The 20453-nt window shown below is 36.4% G+C and overlaps 1 protein-coding gene across 1 annotated transcript in view; it reads left to right on the plus strand.

The window, feature by feature from the left end:
- Nucleotides 1–17771, plus strand: part of LOC136677909 (troponin T, fast skeletal muscle isoforms-like) — a 34162-nt gene extending 16391 nt beyond the window's left edge. Inside the window, exons 8-11 of the mRNA XM_066655610.1 lie at nucleotides 11913–12022; nucleotides 14635–14725; nucleotides 16299–16339; nucleotides 17441–17771. Of these exons, the coding sequence (XP_066511707.1) occupies nucleotides 11913–12022; nucleotides 14635–14725; nucleotides 16299–16339; nucleotides 17441–17477 (279 nt within the window). The 3' untranslated portion in view covers nucleotides 17478–17771. The remainder of the gene's footprint in view (nucleotides 1–11912; nucleotides 12023–14634; nucleotides 14726–16298; nucleotides 16340–17440) is intronic.
- Nucleotides 17772–20453: the final 2682 nt, after the last annotated feature.

A 20453-nucleotide genomic window follows, 5' to 3' on the forward strand; every position in this document is an offset into this window, starting at 1 on the left:
GGATGGACTGCAAGTTAAGCTACCTTGTCAGTAATGCAAAGGAATATTGTCTGTCTGTTTTATTTATTGTCATCTTTTCTTGTAATAAAAAAAAAAAAAAAAAAAAAAAAAAAAATCATTGTAATACTCCATTGACCTTTATTAAGAAGAATAAGGCCTCTGTTATTGCTACTCTTGGGGGGAGACCTAGGAGCAAAAAGCCTAAATCTTACACAGTATTCTTTAAAAAAAAAAAAAAAATTGAATCAGGTCTGCTTCTCCTTTACTGGATTGAAAACCTGCAGCCACACCAGCCCTTTGTGGATAAGATTGGTGACCCTGCCCCACAACTTCCACCAGCTCCTCCTTATTTACTTGTAATTTATATGTAAACATAGCACAAAAATAAGTAAGTAATTTGTTTGGTAGATTATTTTTTTGTTATGAGAATGCTTCTTGGCAATAAATCTTATACTATTGAAAGCCTGTTAATTTCCCTTTTAAATGGTGCATGCATTTGTGGAATGAGCAATAGAGCTGAGTATGTGGCTTACTCTCCACTCCAACCACAGGGTCAACCACAAGTGTCACTGCACAAATCAGTGCATCTCCACCATGAGTGGGGCCACTCTGCTCTTCTGAGCTGAGCTTGTTCTCTCAGGCCTCAATTTTTTCACAATAGTGGCAGTCGTCAGAGGCACAGGGACATCTGGACATGGCATCTGCATTGGCATGATGAGTCCCTGCTTGGTACTCCACCTGGAAGTAAAACAATACCAGTTCTTCCAGCCAGCGTGCGATCTGCCTCTCCAGCTCTTTGAAGGATATCAACCACTGGAGAGCTGCATGATCAGTCCTGACCATGACCAATAAAGCCCCATAGCAATCCCTTTTGGCCGGGCTTAGCAGTAGCAAGCATGTAAGGGCTGCATTAGTGAGGCATAGGGCCAGCTGCAATGCTTTACCATCCTTTGCCCAGCCCACAGCCCATGCAAGCAGTTCAGATTGGGCATGTAAAGCCTCCCCACCCGACCTACCTGAGTATTTTGGCTTGTCTCCTCTCTCACTCCTCTCCCATGAGCACATACTATGCCCCTTCTCTTATCCACCGGTCACATGCGTACCGTAACTCACATACCTCTGCATTTCACACAGTCCAACACAGAAAAATATTGCAGGCTCACTACAATATATATATATATATACATATATATATATATATATATATATATATATATATATATATATATATATATATATATATATATAACGGTTTAATAATATACTTTTTTTCATGTGGTACAGTTTCTAAAAGGTTGGTTAACAGTATGTGTACTGCTTTAGTAATGGTAAATGAGATTACATTTTTGAGTATAAAACATTAGTCAATAATTGTTGCTTACTGTATAATAAGTAATAAAAATGCATTCAGGTTGTAGTTTTCTAATAATTTACAATAGTATGCACAATTCTAGATAAGTTTGTATTTTATATAATTAAAACAAAAAAAGAGGCGGTGTATTTATTCGAATTTGCGGTGATTTAATCAGAGCTAAAAAAAACAAACCAAAGTAAATGAAAGACGAAATTGCAAATAGCACAAGCTACTATTCACACTGAGATTGAGGCCATGAGCTATACAGTTAGAGGTGTAGAAGAAGGCCTGTCAATCAGGAGAGGTGACTACACTGTAGACAACTGTGAAAACTGAAATGGCAAAGCTGAAAGAGTGGTGTGAGGATATGGAGGGGAGGATGCGGTGATGTAGCATTAGAATTGTGGGCATTGTGGAAGAGCCTATCTCAAGCTCCACTGCAGCCATCTGTAAACTTCTGAAGGAAGTGTTACGACCGGAGAAAGATATTTGTCACTAAACACAGAGGTCTCACTCTAAGAAGGCCCAATGGAAAATCCTGTTATTATCGCAAAGCTACACTACTACCAGGAGTGTGTTGGTGTGCAGTGCAGAGCCCATGAGAGCAGACCGCTCTGGTATCGGAGAACCGATTGCTGTCTTCCCGGATTACACTGTGAGTGTGGCCTATGCAGCCTTCAACAACATCTGGAACCTTCTCAGAGGCCAGTGAGACATTGGCTACGGAATAGTGTTTGGATATGCAAAAGGCCATGGCTCACAAAAACCTGATCCATATGAGATCCAGACCTGGCAAAAATGTTGCTGTATTTTTCTCTCAACTGAGAATGTTGACAGTAAGATTTGGATTTAGATCTCTTGGGTCAAATGTATAGGGCTACTTCTGACTGTCTTATGGGAGAGATGAAGATATATAGGCTGGTCATTTAACTTTATAAGCTGGAATGTTAAATCCTTAAACCGCCCGGTGAAATGCAAAAAGGTGCTCACGCACCTTAAAAATCTCAAAGCTGATAGTGTCTTCCTTCAAGAGACTCACCTTCGTAATGGCGATCAATCTGTGTTAAGGGGAGGATGGAGAGGACAAGCCTACCATTCCAATTATGGCTCTAAGGCAAGAGAAGTGGCTATTCTAATCAGTACGAATGTACCACTTGTAATAATCAAACATAAAATCTTGACTCCAGAGGGTGATATGTTATTGTAGTAGGACAACTATATGAATTTCCAATTATTTTATATAATGTCTATGGCTAAAATATTGATGACCACACATTATTCACTAAGTTTTTTTTTTTCCTGGCTGCAAATATGGACATGCATTACCTTGTATGAATATAAATTGTATTATCTCATCAAGCTTAGATTGTCAAAATCAGTTAAATCAATCAATTTTTTTCTTGTGATGTACAGTGTATCAAATGAATTGCATTTTCGATAATCCCATGGTAACTGACTGTGAATATCAGCCCATAGTAATCTCTGATCCTAGTCCCCTGACAATGAAGGTGCACATTCCCGGGCCTATACCCAAATACTGTGCATGGAGATTCAAGTCACTCCTTCACTGCTGCCCTTAGTTTCCGGCCCCTGATGCCAAACTGCAAAAGCTGGGATTTGGCAGACTTGGCTACAAATCCGCTAACACCTGTCTCCATCTGTCTTACATGTGCCTGCCACCCACGTTCCTTCACCTCAGCCGCCAAGTCCGCATACTTCAGCTCATTCCTTTCAGATTCTTCGTCTACTGCATCCAAAAAATGGAACTGTTAACTCTAACTGTAAACTATCCATTTACTTTCAGAGTACAGCACCGTATCTGGCCTTAGTGTAGTTGACGCAATGCACTCTGGGACCTGCAGTTTTTACCTGCATCCACCAGCAATTTCCAATTCTTCACCCCATCTACTAATATTTATAGCCTGTGCACACTCTCAAATACATTCCCTCTCACGCATAAACCTAATCACTTTACTACTAAAACCACTCGTCTGTGCATACCTAAATTTATATTCTACATGAATACTTTATACTCCTCCCCTATGGCCACTGTACGGACAAATAATAACCTGTCTACTTACTTTAAATTACAGCAAGATACACTCCAGGGCTGTCCTTACTCTGCTCTTTTGCTCGCTATAGCCACTGAATTATTAGCTTTAGCCCTACGTCATGACACTCGTATAAAAGGAATTGAGCGAGGGGGCCAGGAACATAAATTATCACTATATGTAGATTAATTATTATTGTACATAACAAAACCTCTGTCATGCATTCCTAGATTATTAGATTTATTTGGTAAATTCAGGAAGCTGTCTGGTTGCAAAATAAATTTCTCCAAAAGCGAGCTGATGCCAATTAACCAAGTTGCCAGGAATATATCTTTCGGTTCAACCCCTTTTAAAATTAGTAGTGTGAAATTCAAATTTTTAGATTAAACATGATTACAATGTGGTCAAGTTGAACATGGTACCTAGATTTTTCTATCTATTTCAAAGCTTTAATTAGAGAGACCTCTAATTAGCATTTTTACTAGTCATAATTATGGTCCTAACACGTAGTGTAGGACCATATTGTAATTGCTCAGATTTTTCTTCTTATTAGGGGTTCGAGCACGAAGTGCTTGAAACCCTATTGTGTTTGTTCTGATTTTAATTAGGGGTTTGAGCACGAAGTGCTTGAAACCCTATTGTGTTTGTTCTGATTTTAATTTGTTATTATTAGGCTTCCGAGCACAAAGTGCAAAGGAAGCCTATTGTTTTTGTTCTGATTTTTATTATTATTATTATTATTATTAGGCTTCCGAGCACAACGTGCAAAGGAAGCCTATTGTTTTTGTTCTGATTTTTAGGGGTTCGAGCACGAAGTGCTTGAAACCCTATTGTGTTTGTTCTGATTTTAATTAGGGGTTCGAGCACGAAGTGCTTGAAACCCTATTGTGTTTGTTCTGATTTTAATTTGTTATTATTATTATTCTATTTCTTTTTCTGCCATAAAACGAATCGCACAGCCCAAACCGTAAGGCCTAGACACTTGAGACTTGGTCAATAGGTAGTAGTCGGTCTCGCTACTCAGGCGCAAAATATCAGCCCAATTGGCCTCAAGGGGGCGCTACAGCGAAGGAAAACGCTTTCATTAAAAGATTTTCCACCCCGTGTGGCGTAGAGACGAAATCTTTTTTTTCCCTGATTCCTTGGGTCCTGCCGAATCAAAAAGGTACATACAACCACTAAGCTCCGCCTACTTAGATTTTTTGCTATTTTGCATAATTTGCAAAACCTACTTTTGTGTACTCCTCCGTGGATTTTTGTCCAATTTTCTTGAGCTTGGTGTCAAAATGTTCGCAGGAGCCTGTAGTTTAATAATTATCAAAAAAACGTTGAAATTTCGATTCAAGATGGCCGCCATATGCAAATGAACCTCTTCGGCTTATTTTATGTTTTACTTAAAAATCTATAACAAACTCATGGTTTACTCAAATGTGTTTACATTTCATATTCTACTTTCAGACATGATTCTGAGGTAGCTTGTCAAAGGAGAAGCCAATATTCATATAGGGGGCGCTGTAAATGCTTCAAGTTTATATCTCAGCATCCGTAAGGCGGATCGGACCGCCGCTTGGCATGCTGCTTCTATGGGCAAGGCTGTAGAGGGAAAATTAAGGACAACTCGATTCGAGCAAAATTGTGATTGTCATCGACCAATCAGCTGTCATCAGCTGTTTGACAACCTTAACAAGGTCCAATCATCATGGGATTTGACTGGTATGTCCCTGGGAGGCCTCCCTAAGAGCAGAAAAATTGTCATAACGATAGCCACTAGGGGGCGCTATATCAATAAAATATTATATATCTCTGTGAAAATTAAGCATATTGACACGCAGTTTGCTTCTTTTTATACTCTGCAGAGGGCCTAACAACTTTGTAATTGCAAGTGTTGTCAAAAAATGCTTTGCTTTTTCTCAGTTTCCAAATGTTCAAAATTGAAGCTTTTCGAACTAGTCTGTGGAATTTTGCGATATTCACAAACAGTTGACCTTGTTGGAATCTGCAGAGTCTGTAGGTAAATAATTATCAAAAAAAGTTCAACATTTGGACAAACTTTTGTTGTAATAAAACAATTAATTGAAGTGTGGGGAGCTTTAAACATTCTTTTAGCTATAACTCAAACAAATTAAGTCCAATCAAGACCAAACGTGACAGAAGTATGTATGGTCTTGTCCTGAAGACGTATGTACAATATGATCAAAATTTACCAAAAGGGGGCGCTACAATTGGACAAAAACTGATTAAATGGGCTTTTTTATGTTATAGCGCCATCTAGGAACGCAGTGGCACCCCAACTTAATTATGACATCTGGTCCTCAGTCTGATCAAGTATGTGACGTTTTAAAATTTTTGGGGAAAGCATTTTTGAGTTATAGGTGTATATTAGTGTACACATATAGCTTATATTTGACTTGAGGAATACATGCTAGATCTGTGTTATTGGGAGTGGCCTGTAAGCTACATAGTAATAAAAGTGCAACAATTTTTTGTTAAAGTTCAGATCCTTAGGATTCAGCTGATACCGTACATGCCCATGTTAGGTAAATATCCACATAGGAGTACATGCTTAAATCTTTCTGTATGTGCTTTCATGGCTGATCTAAAAATATGGGAAAGTAGTCATTTCTCACCAGCAGATGGCAGTCTAAGACTATACATTGTGCTGTTGAACTACAGTGGCTCTGAGACATTATGCAAAATGCAATGTGGAGCAAAGACCATAAGGCCCAGAAACACCTCCCTTGGCAGCAAGGTCCAGCAGGTGTAAAATGACTCAGCCAAGGAAAATGACATTCTTTGGCCAGATGGTGGCGCTATAGCAAAGGGAAAAGCATTGAGGTCTATATCTCCTACACCGTAAGGCCTAGAGATGAAATCTTTTTGTCCCTTATTCCTTGGCAAAACTTGACAAACTAATTTGCTGTTGGATCATAAAGCTCAGCCCACTTAGATTTTGAGCTAATTTGCATAATTTGCAAAACATACTTTTGTCAATAAGTCTATGAATTTTTCACCAAGTCCCTTGAGCTTGGTGCCAAAACGTTCACATGAGTCTGACCCTAGGTAATTATAGAATGAATTGACATTTTGATTCATGATGGCAAATGAACCTCTTCAGCTTATCACAGGTTTTACTTGAACATCTCTAACTCCATACTTTGCTCAAATGGGTTCAAATTTAAGATTCTACTTATAGAAATGCTTTTAAAGGTAGCATGGCAGCGATGTAGGCCTATTGCTTCCAAACAGGCCTGTTAAGCGAGAACCCCGTTAATTGCCGCTTGCGGCTATATTTATTATTATTATTATTCTTTTTCTCGGCTAAAACGCAACGTGGAGCATAAACCGTAAGGCCTAGAAACACCTCACTTGGCAGACTGATAGGGAACCCGTTAAATGACTCAGCCAATAAAAATGACACTTCTTGGCCTCATGGTGGCGCTATAGAGCAACAAAACGCGTTTAGGTCAATATCTCCTAAACCGTGAGGCGTAGAGACAAAAATTTTTTTTCCCTGATTCCTTCGACTCAGACAAACTATTTTGCAATTTGGACCATTTAGTTCCGCCTACTTAGATTTTTAGCTAATTTGCATAATTTGCAAAACCTACTTTTGCGAACTAGTCCGTGGATTTTTGGTCAATTCTCTTGAGCATGGTGCCAAATTGTTCGTAAGAGTCTGGAGGTTAATAATTATCCAAAAAATGTTAGAATTTGGATTCAAGATGGCCGCCATATGCAAATGAACCTCTTCGGCTCTTCGTCTGTTTTACTTAAAAATTCATAACAATTGTATATTTTACTCAAATGTGTTCAAATTGCATATTCAACTTACTCGCATGATTCTGAGGTACCAAGTCAAAGGAGGAGCCAATATTCATATAGGGGGCGCTGTAAATGCTACAAGTGTATATCTCAGCATCCGCAAGGCAGTTTGAACTGTCCTTTGGCATGCTGCTTCTATTGGCAAAGCTATAAGTGGAAAATTAAGGACAACGCGATTCGGGCAAAATTGTGATCGTCATCGGCCAATTAGATTTCAGCAGCTGTTTGACTACCTTAACAAGGTCCAATCATCATGAGACTTGACTGGTATATTCCTCAAACAAATGAAGCCCAATCAAGACCACAATTTACATACATATGTAGAGTCTTACCCTGAAGGAGCCTGTACAATATGACACAAATCCATCAAAAGGGAGAGCTACAATTAGACAATTACATGTTATGTGCAGTTTCTGTGTTCATGCTGGATTTCTGTAATTGGGAGGGGCCTGTAAGCCACATAGTGATGAAAGTTCCACATTTTATTATCAATAATTAAAGTTCAGGTCCTTAGGATTCCTCTGATACCATATATGTCCATGTGAGTGAAATATTCACAGAGCAGTAGATGTTCAAATAATCTGTTTGTGCATTTGTAACAGCTCAGCTCCTCTATGGGACAGTAGTAAATTGTTTCACCAGCAGGTGGCACTCTAAGACCAAATATTGCTTTGTTCATCTACATTCAAGAACTTATTTCTCTGTACAGGTCAAAGGTCATAACATATGAACAAAAATATTTATCATAATATTAAAAACAGTGCTCACCAGTCATATCATGTCCTTTGCTAAACTAAAACAAATGGTTCATTAGCACTCGTGAAGCCTCACTGCCCAAAACTGCTTATGGTCTCTCTGTACTGATGCTCCTTACACCAACACTAAGGCCTCATTGTGCAGATCCTTGCTTTAATGGACACCTCATGGACACGTGACATGCAGTTAGTGAGTGATGTACTTAATCAGATTCTATGTTGTTGTTGATATTTACTATACACAATGGCTGCCATTGGCCACTGAGGTTTCAGCAGCTATACAAGGCCCAATCATAAAGAAATATTTACAGGGGCACTTCCTAAGTACATGAGACATTTCAAAATGATAGCTGCTAGTTGAACATATAACAAAATCATACATTCATTTTTACCTTGTTTGGCCTAAATGGTTCATGTGTCCTAAGGCCTCATTGACCTCTCAGACTGGCCAAAGGTCCCAATTAGGCCCATTCGTGTTAGGACCATGCCATTGCCGCTTGCGGCTATATTTCAATTATGTACATGTGGACCAGGACTTATTATTCAGAATTGCATTGTAGATATCTGAAATTACATTCGTACTAGTAAAAATATAAATGCAGATATCTCTAATTGGAGTTTTTATTAGTAAAAATTTAATTTTGGATATGAGAGGGAGAAATTTAATGTAAGTGAATGGAGAATTATGACGAGTCAGAATTGCATTAAAGATACGTCCTTCTGGCAATGTGACTAGTCAGATTTTCATTATTGATATGTAGGGCTGTATTCTTTCTAGTAAAAATGTTGTAGTTGTAGTAAAAACTACATTTGAGAAATCTTGAATTAGATTTCTTACCAGTAAAAATGGACTATTGCTGGCGTCATTGTAGGCTAAAACAACTTGCCATACCCCAGTAACCAGTAGAAACACTGGTGAACTCCCCAGATTCAGTGTTGTGTTTAGTGGCAGTGTTTACAGTAAAATGACAATTTCATCATTATTCCTATTCAATAAATCAATTTTTTCTTCCTCTTCCATCGTCTCCCTGTGATTTCAGAGTGCTGAGGAAAAAACTGCATCCGACGCAGTGTGAAGGTTCCGCTGCATTAAAAATCGCATCCGTTTTTATATATGTGAAAAATTGTACTCAGTGTAAAAAGGCCTTGTTGCAGCCTTTTTGCAATACTGCAAGGTGCAGGGCAGGAAAGCATTTCCAACACATGCAATAAAGTTTTTGAGGCTTCAAAAAAATTATATTCCATGTTTATTGTTCATTCATATGGAGGGGACATGGGTAAAAAAAAAATTTATTTGAGTGAACGATTTACAATTCGTTCACACATTTTAGTTAATTCGAGTGAACGAATTGCAATTTGTGCGCACGAATTAGCTAATTCGAGTGAACAAATTAGTTATTTGTGCACACGATTTAGTTAATTCGAGTGAACGAATTAGTTATTCGTGAGCACGAATAAGGTACTGATGACTGCAGTCACTGCACATGAAGTAAAATGACCTTATTTAGTCCGTAAAGACAAAGATATCAGTTCAGTGTTGATCACACTGTGTACATATGGATTATTAAGCCAGTGTACGGAAGTGTTGAAGTAAACGGCGTGCATCCTCTTTTCAGATGAGCACTAGAAGCTCATAGCTGTCATTTAAACACAAAAACTGAAACAACCTTCAAATAAACAACAAATTAACCAATTAAGAAATAAATGTTTAAATAAACAAGGAATATTACATGTATGGAACTAAATTAATAAAATAAACTTAAAATACATTAAAACATTTAAAATAAAAATAAATAAAAACAAATATGAATGTAACTAAATTAATAAATTAAGAACAATATATACATATAGGAACGAAATAAATCATTTGTTTAAAAATAGTCTGCTTATTCAGGACTCCTATATATATATTACTCCGCGTGGGTTTCCTCCGGGTGCTCCGGTTTCCTCCCACAGTCCAAAAACACACGTTGCAGGTGGATTGGCGACTCGAAAGTGTCCGTAGGTATGAGTGTGTGAGTGAATGTGTGTGTGTCTGTGTTGCCCTGTGAAGGACTGGCGTCCCCTCCAGGGTGTACTCCCGCCTTGCGCCCGATGATTCCAGGTAGGCTCTGGACCCCCCCGCGACCCTAAATTGGATAAGCGGTTACAGATAATGGATGGATGGATGGATATATATATATATATATATATATATATATATATATATATATATATATATATATATATATATATATATATATTACACTCTGAGAATAACTAGTTACTGTTATTGTTAATCTTATATTAAATTATCTAATGTGATCTGCTCCTTTGTCTGAGGAAGCGCCGCTGAGCTGTCCGTCTCAAATCATCCATCTTAACCTCAAAAATACGGGATAAAACGCGTCACGTATCGATCCAAAACACAACGCAAATTTTAGAGTCCGGAATTATGTAAAATATCTATGGCTCCTAAGTTATAAACAGGACAATTGTGTGAAATGTAAAACTCTGGAATTCGATCCAGTGCAAATAATTAATCAATTTTGGTGTCTTGTGTTTAAATGACAGCTATGAGCTTCTAGTGCTCAGCTGAAAAGATGATGCACGACGTTTAATTGAACACTTCTGTACACTTGCTTAATAATCCATATGTACACAGTGTGATCAACACTTAACTCATATCTTTTGTATTTACGGACTAAATAAGGTCATTTTACTTCATGTGCAGTGACTGCAGTCATCAGTACCACGGCTCGCACATTATAAGAGTTTTGGCAAAAGGCAGCTGGCTTCTACAGAGCCCCCAGAGAATCAATTCCTTATTCGTGCGCACAAATAACTAATTTGTTCACTCGAATTAGCTAAAACGTGCGCACGAATTACTATTTCGTTCACTCAAAGTAGCTAAATCGTGCGTACGAATAACTAATTTGTTCACACGAATTAGCTAAATCGTGCACATGAATAACTATTTCGTTCACTCGAATTTGCTAAATCGTGCGCACAAATTGCAATTCATTCACTCGAATTAGCTAAAACGTGTGAACGAATTGTAAATCGTTCACTCAAATTATTTTTTATTTTACCCATGTCCCCTCCAGGGCTCCGTACTTTCAGGCTCCAAGAAAACAGTCTTTCCAGTTACAATGCCTGTCTAAAAAACACAACCAAAGCTAACCAAAAATGGGCGGTTGCAAAGCTGTACTGCTCCTACCCTGCTTCCCTATGCTGATACCCAAACTGCCATTAGGTTTTGTCAGCCATTACATGTTGTTCCACCCTCGAGTAAGTGACCGGTATGCCCTCTACAGATGGTGACAATAATTGCAGGTATTCAGTAAAGGGAAGCCATGGCGGAAGCAGCATAACAATTGATAAAAACATCTACAAGTTACTAACCTCAATTAGAGCTTTATCTTTTAAATCATCATTTATTTCACTGTACACCTGTACACAATAAATAAATAATATAAATAAATAATTCATGCACCAAAATAGTTATTGGCTCAAACAGGCTTTAAGGCTAGACAAGTGAGAAGACTGTAACAACAAAACAGCCATGTGCTCATTAGGCAGAAGTCACAAAGCATGACAGTTATACTGCAAGTAATTATAGCTTATCAAGAAAAATCTGCCTCAGTGTAGCCATCATCACGTACTTCTCATTTTAAGCTTTTTTATTCCCCCTTTTTGTACACTTTGTTTGCTTTAAGTTTCAACATGTAATGCAGATAAATTATCTCACAATCAAGTGAGAGACTTTCTCACATGAAATCTTTTAAAATAATTAAATCTCTACAGAAATAGTTTGAATATTTTTTGTAATGTCCTTTAGTTTCATAATGAGTAATAGTTCTATTAGATTTAAGAAGCATTTTTTCCACTTCAATGGTTAAAATACCTTCTCAGTCATAGTGTATTTTAACAGTGTATTGTGTTATAAAGGCTGATCAGAAAAAAGGAAAGAAGATGACAGAGAGAGAAAAGAAAAGGAAGGCCTTGGCTGAAAGACGCAAGCCTTTGAACATTGACCATCTGAATGAGGACAAGCTAAGGTCTGTGGAATTTTATTTTCAATTTATTACAACTCTGACACCAGGACAGTCAGAATTATTTGTAAAATGTAATAAAAATAAAAATCTGTGGTTGGTTAATGCTATGGAAATTTTATTTGCAATAGTATTGCTCACCAATTTGAAACAAGTTTGTAAATATAAAGAAACACTGGGACAGAAGTGTGCTATATCACCTTTATTTTAATTAGGGTTCTGAGCACTACAGTGGAAGGAAACCTATTGTAATTGTTCAGATTTGTATTATTATTCTTCCGCAAAAAACTCTGCCTTAAAACAAATCACACAGCCCAACCGTAAGGCCTACAGGCTTGACACTTGGTCAACAGATACTAAGCACTCCAGCTACCCAGGCACAAAAAATTAGCCTAATCGGCTTCAAGGGGGTGCTGCAGCAAAAGAAAATACATTCATTAAAGTATTTTCCACCCCGTGTGGTGTAGAGATTAATTTTTTTTCCTACATAATCCTTGGGTCCAAATGAATCAAAAAGGTTGATACAACCACTAAGCTCAGCCCCTTTAGATTTCTTGCTAATTTGCCTATTTCAAAAAAACTTATTTTTGCAAACTAGTCCCTGGATTTTAATCTGATCCCCATGATCTTGGTGTCAAAACGTTCGCAGGAGTATGCCAGTCAATAATTGTTGAAAAAATCGTGAAATTTAGAAATAAGATGGCCGAGATGTGCAAATAAGCCTGTACCGTGAATGGCATGTTTTACTTTAACCCCTGTAATTCCTGTATACTTTACTCAAATCAAATGAACTTTCAGACGTTGCTTTAATATATGATTCTGAGGTAACATGCATATGCTGGTGCATGAAATATAAGGGGCACTCTAATAGCTAAATATGTCTTTTTGGCAATATCTCAACATCTACTAAGCGTATTAAATTGATGTTTGGCCTGCTTGTCCTGTGAGCAAGTCTACAGTTGGGGAATTAAGGACAGCTTGATATGGGAAAAATTATTTATGTTATTGGCCAATCAAATTTCAGTAGGTGTTTGACAGGTTTTAGACAGGCTTTAACAGTGCCCAATCATCATGAAATTTTAATGGTATGTCCATGGAAACACTTTGTACATATTTCGCATTGATAGCCACAAGGGGGCACAATTCATGTTTTTAACCTGAAAATTTGAAATATCTCAGTGAAAATCGAACATAGCAACATGATATTAGATTTATAATATACTCTCTCTATTGTCTCACAACATTGCAATTGCAACTATTTTTTTTAAAAAAAGTATAGTTTTTCCTCAAGGGGGCATTTCTAACAAGTCCCTTGGATTTTCATCCTGTCAACAAACAGTTGGTCTCATTGCAATCTGTATTGCCTGTGGGTAAATAATTATCAAAAATTTAGAAATTTGGACACGCTGTTGCTGCAATGTTTCAACAAAAATTAGTGGGCAGAGCTCAATGCACTCTTTGAGCTATTACTCATTCAAACTTGACCCAAATAATATCGAAATGGTTACACATGCGCATGGCATTACTCTGACAAAGTGTGCAAAATATAATCAAAATGCACATACAGGGGGTGCTACAATTAGAAAAATTTAATTTATTATAGGACCACCTAAGGATGCAGTATCAACAAAATGTAATGATCTTTTCTGAAGCCCATATGATAGATTCATTCATTCATTCATTCATTATCTGTAACCCCTTATCCAATTCTGGGTCGCGGTGGGTTTATTCATTCATTATCTGTAACCGCTTATCCAATTCAGGGTCGGGGTGGGTCCAGAGCCTACCTGGAATCATTGGGCGCAAGGCGGGAATACACCCTGGAGGGGGCGCCAGTCCTTCACAGGGCAACACAGACACACACACTTTGTACAAATTGCATTACACCCAAGTTACATATGACCAAAAATATAAAGGAAAAATTAAAGCAGCAAATACTTACCAAATACCACAACAGTAGTAAATAAAAATAATAATTAAAATAGATATAAAAATGCTGCATTTATAATAATACCCAACAACACTGCAATGGCGTACAAGGTCTCATAGTAGCAAATGTAAGCAAAATTTACACTTAGACTGCGTGGAACTTGTAAATTGCCAGTTGCGGCTGTATTTACACTTTAAAATGGTTTGGAAGAAGAGGATAAAATACATATATGTAAAAAAATACACACACACACACATATATATATATATATATATGTCTCTAAAATCCTATTATATTATGCCTTCATGTCAATGGAATCTTCACAAGTGCAGCATGAGGCCTAGCCTTTCTCTGCCTGAAATAACCCTGAACTTCCCAGGTAAAGATGTTACATTAATGGCAGTAAGGTCTAAAATCCTAATAAAGATCCACATCCACACACATGCATGCAGTGGGCAGTGAAGCATCCTTACTTGGTTTTTCTTACTCGGTTATCCTTATCTGGTTATCCTGAAAGCAAACTGAAACTTGGTGTCATCTGAACACAGCCCAAGTTTCCACTGTATTTAGGACCATTTAACATGAGCTTGGCGAATACTTTTTATGTGCATTCAATACTTTTTATGTGCATTGTGTTATCTTGTTTTTTAAGGGAGGATTTTACTCACATAAACCTTATTGTTTAAAGGGAGAAGGCCAAGGAGTTGTGGGACTGGATGTACACTCTTGAGTCTGAGAGGTTTGACCATATTGAGAAGCTGAAGAGGCAGAAATATGAGGTGAGGGTTGTGTAATGTTTTTCTGATTATCATCTATAAAAGCTTTGAACTCAGGCTGGTATCTGATTATTTTACATTCTAAAATCTTAGTCCATGAAACCCTGTTATTGCTAATGGAAACAAAATTGTGATGTTTTAAATGTCATACAAATTATTTCTTAATCATGGCTCAATAAGTTAGTCATGAATATTTGTGTTCATATACGCTCATGATGTTTAAGTTATTATGCTTTGAATTTGGATAACAACAAAAATTGTTAGTAATCATAAAACCATATTATACAACTTTGCCATATTTATCAAAGCCAACAGAAGAAAAGAGAAACCATATCTTTAAGTGCTATATCTTTAAAATGTGCACCACAATGGTTTGGTAAATATTTTTAAGTAATAATTTTCCATTATCTTTTAATTCTTCAGAATTAAAGAGTTTGGTGTTGTTCCTGTCATAGCATAGCTGTGCTATGCTTGTGAGTGGCGGCATTGTGAATATAAATTAATTACATTTTCTAGTGACATCATAGAAAATATATATTTGGTTTAGTTTTTATGAAGAGACTATATCAAAATTAAAATATATGTTTGATACTGTATTAAACAGTATTTATATACTACAGCTGTTTATTGAAAATAAATTATTTTAAATTAATTATATTTCAGGGTATAAGAGCATTTAGTTATGACTACTGTTCAGTTAATAAGCAAATCAATTCTACACACCTAAAATAGTGTAATTGTTTCCCAGAACATACTATTTAAGAAAAAATACATTAAGAAATGCTTTATTTGTCATTATATCAACACAAAAATTCAAAGAGTCCTTTATAAAATGGATGTTTCCTTTGGACTTTCTTACTTGTGTAAAATGTATTAATTTTTATTACTGCTGCTGACACGTGTACATTTGCAGTGTTTTGTGTGGCAGTTTAGTGAAGATATAAATGCAGCTCTACTCTGATTCTCCCCAGATTAATACCCTATGTCAGGGAGTGGAGGAGCTCAGTAAATTGTGAGTAATGAAGGTCACATCTAGTGACAGTCTAGAAAGCAACATCTAGCAGCAAGATTTGGCAGCAAAGCATAGTATGAGTGCATGAGACCAAACCAGTCACCTGCTTAAGATCCAACAGATGACAATTATAATAGCAAAACAAATTTAGTTATATAGCCACCTAAGGGAGGTAAATTCCATAGTTTTTCTAACCTAAATTCTAAATGAACTGATGTGAGACAAATTTACCGTACAAAAAGTCACATATTCACTCAAATCCTGCTAACAAATAAACTCTTTCCAGTTCATAATACAACCAGATAGATAGATAGATATCTGGTAAGTATGTGTGTATATATTTGTGCTTCACACAGCCTTGCTGAGTGTCACACTGCTAGTCCAGTTCCCTTCACAGGCAGCACACAAAAAGTTGACTGTGCTGTTGTAACTCTAGTCAGAAAGTCAGAGGTATTGTGAGTGTAACAATATTTGAGTCTTCCAAAAGAAGAGCAGAATCCCATGTGAGTGAGGTCACACAGATAAAGATAACATTCCGATTAAATTGGCTTATGTTGTTTTCAGGTTATCTCACTCCGCAACCGTATTGATGAGCTGCAGAAACAGTAAGTAGCTGTACCTCAAAAATACATAGACACACATACACACACACTGTTTCTGCACACAGTATGCTGAGTACAAATCCCAATTGACTGGGATATTACTTTGCAAAATTGTCTTTGGTTGAAATTTAATATGGCATTAAAATAAATACAAACCTAAATGTGATGAATGGTAACATTTTGGTTTAAAAAATGTCTGACATCTGATCTTTAAAATAATTGTTGGTCCTTGATGCCTCAGCATTTACATGTCCTGTGCTTTTAAAATATGTTGTAACACTAAAGAGCTATCATATTTAGGTATTATAACAAATATACCAAAAAAAAAAATCCTTTTTATTTTTTTTTTCATTTGCCATTTTTAGTGGCATCTAATTGTTGCTTCCTTCTTGACAAGGAGTAAGCACATATATAATTTTACACAAATATAGCACTTACCACAGTTAGACAAAGTCAAGAAAAATTTTAATTAACTTTTTCATCATATTTTAATATCAGACATATTCAGTTTTCAAAAGACATATATATTAAAAATCCTTGTTAATTATAAAATTTTATTTTTGAAAACAATATGACTGAGAACAAAAACTTTTTGCCTTTTGTTAATGTTTAAAAAAATATTTTTATTTGAATCAATAGAAAATGGTGCAAATTTATACAATCGAATCAAATCTGTTTTACTGATAGTTAGGAATATTATTCCTTCTCATTTAACATAAGGACTTAGGAGATACAAGGTTTTTAGGAACATCAACACTATCATACTTTAAATATTTTGGTTCATGTCAATACGTATCAAAATGTATTTAGAACATAAAGTTTGTTAAACCGATTTAACGATCTGATGCATAAATGTTCTTGCTACATTTGGAGTAAGTATTATTTGTACAATGTAGTAAATTTTTGCTAACAATGAAAAAAATTCACAAATGTAAAAAAAATTCTTAAAGGTATAACGTAGTTCTAAATTACTTAAAATGCAGTAATATACTGTTCAGGGACTTCACAAATTAAATTACTTAAAAAATGTAAATTAATTAATTAAAATACTTTTTCCATAATATGATCTTCCAAATTTTTGTGTTTTGTCTTTGGTTCTTATAGCTCCAAAAAGGGTGCTGCCACTCGCCGTAGAAAGTAAACAGGTTGTGGAAAAGTCCATACCATTTGTCAAGCCATGCCTTGGTTCACTTTCCTGTACCAGGGCTGTGTTCTCTTGGCTTGTTTGAGTTCTGCTCCTGGTCTTCAGAACTAGACAAAGACACCATTTTGACAAAAAATTCTGCCCAGTATTTGCTGTAAGACAACACTCTTACAGCTGATCACTGTTAGGTTCTTATTCTGTTTGTTTGTAAATAAAATTCTGGCTGGACAGTTTTGTGTGTTCCTGTATGGTGTCATGATCAAATAAAACATGTTCTTACATTTGTTACATCTAACTTCTAGCATTCATAGAAATACCTCTACCACAGGCACAACAAAAAAAACATTCTCCAAGGAATTGAATGCAAATGTGAACCAATAAAACATTTCTGACAGATTCTGACAGAGCAAATAGTTAAAGTAGTAAAACTTTATTACATTTTTTAGAATGCTGAACAGGTGAACTACAGGTTTCTCAGTTAAAATGTCTTGTTACAATATAAACAAAATTTATATTGTAACAAGACAATGATTCAATATAGAATACAGAGGCTGAATAGAAATAAATATTTATGTAAGTCCTCACATGAACCCAATCTAGAAAGGCTAGATATTGTGCATGTTATTATTAATACTAATTATTTAACTTTATCTCAATGTGCTCCTTGCTTTCTATATAGTGCTCTGTGCAAGCAGATTTGCAATGCAGTATTTTTAAAATATATTTGATCCATAGGTCTATGATAATCCTATATTAAAATTATTATACTTAATTTATAATAATAAAAAGACATCCTGAAATTAAGATTTTAAATGCTGAAAGATTCTTTTCTGAACAAATATATGCTCATTGTCAGGACTGGATGGACTGACGTAGGCGGATGCACATGCTATAACGTGTTGTGTTGTTTCTATTGAACAACGGATAACAAAACAGACATAGACAGACATGGATGACTTGACAGGATACCTGGACAAAAGGAGACCAAGATAGAGACTTGAACAGAGAGACCATATGGGGAGAGCTAAACAGGAGACTAAAGAAGCAAGGCAAGGGAACGAGTGACAGACAAGACAAAGTGAAGCGGGAAGGAGCAATAGACGAGACAGACAGATAGACTGGAGAGAGAGCGAAACGAATGTCCAACAAAGAAGGTCTGGGACAAAGAAACTTAAGTACACAACACAGACAAGGGACACCTGGAACAGATAACGAGGGGGCGAAGCAAAGGCGGGACTAGGGCAGAGACATGAACCAAAAATAAACAGAATCATGTGCAAGAGCACATGGCCTAGAAAACAGACATGACAGGACCAGGGCGGGACACCCATTCTTATTTGATGCAAGGAACACATTATTAAAAATCTGGGGAAATACAACTAAAGACTGGTAAAGTTGTGTAATGCAACAAAAAATTAATTAGGTTAATTAGCAACAGGTCAGTGACATGACTAAGTTTAAAAAAGAGCATCTCCAAGTGGCTAAATCTTTCTGAATAAAGATGGGAAGGGGTTCACAAAGACTGAACAGGGAAATAGTTAAACAAGAATTATATTTCTCAACATAAAATAGCAAAGAACCTGTATATTTCATCATCTACTATGTTACTGTAGTAAATTACTGTAGTAAATTACTGATAGTAATTTCTGAGAAAAAGTCAAGCACTCATGTAATTGTTAAAAAGCCATAATTTAAATAGAGATTTTACAGACAGGTAATCGTAGGTCCACTTGGCTAAAATTGATACAGTTTTCAATGACTGTCAAAATTGGGACCAAATTTGTGCTGCTCACTGGCCTCGGTACCGTTGTTATACTTTTTTGTGTGAGCGGTTTTGTACCTCTTTCTACTGCTCTGCTTTATTATTATTATTGTGTATTAGTTGCACTTTGGGTCCTTAAAGAGTGCTTTATAAACAGAATGTATTATTATTATTATTATTATTATTGTTAATAACTTTTCCATGTTATTCTAATTTATTGAGATTGACCTGGATATAATACCTCTTTAGTTGACCATATGCATTTTATTTCTGCCACATCATTAGCTCAATTTTTAAATCTCAGAGATGTCCCAGCTGACTATATATAAAAAGACTATTACAACATGATTAACTTACCTTGTGAAGAAGTGTATGACTTCGTCAGAAGCTGCAAGTCTCCTGAAACAGAAGCGCTGTCTCACTGATAAATCTTCCATTTGAGTCTGCAGGGACTCCACCACTTCACACAGCTCATCAGCCTGCTGGAGCGCTAGATTGAGTGCAGTGGTATAGGGGAAGGTTCAATAATCCTGGTCAGCAAGTTGATTCCCTTGTACTGGCTCCTCATTATCCAGAGGTTCATCAGGTGGTCGTTTTCTTCTTTGCCAAACGCTTGGTCTTGATACTGGGACAGTGTAGTTGTTCCACTGAAACAGAACAGGAAGAGCCCTCTTGCAAATTCATAGACATCAGCCAGTGTTTGAGAGGCAGTAATAACATGAAATGGCATCAGCATCTTACGGCTGACAGTGGCATATGCCAATGGCACTACATTTTTTTGCTTTTGTGATAATGGCATATGTCAAAGTCATTTGTTTTTGAGACATTGGCATATATTCCATTGTGGACATCTGCCACAACTACATATCTCTGCAGGCCGGAGGCCAGTAGGAGGGGTGTACACAGCAAGTGGGCGGAAACCAGCAAGTGGGAAGTGGGCCTTTGTGATTTGAAAAAAAGGGCATAGTTTCTCTTCAACAGAACTAGATACACTCTACAAGTTATATAGCTTAAAATATTAGGTTTCAGTGAAAAACAAAATACATAGCACTTCTGATATTTTAATTATATATATTTGGTAAACTGATTATGGGGTGAACTGCAAACTTATGAAATCCATTAGGTCTCTCATGTCTACAAACATTATTTTAATTTGATTAGAGAATTATAGGACTGTATTATTTGTTTTTTACTCAGCAGAGTATTGGATC

Source organism: Hoplias malabaricus, chromosome Y, assembly GCF_029633855.1.
Source record: "Hoplias malabaricus isolate fHopMal1 chromosome Y, fHopMal1.hap1, whole genome shotgun sequence".
In the NCBI taxonomy this organism is placed as follows: domain Eukaryota; kingdom Metazoa; phylum Chordata; class Actinopteri; order Characiformes; family Erythrinidae; genus Hoplias; species Hoplias malabaricus.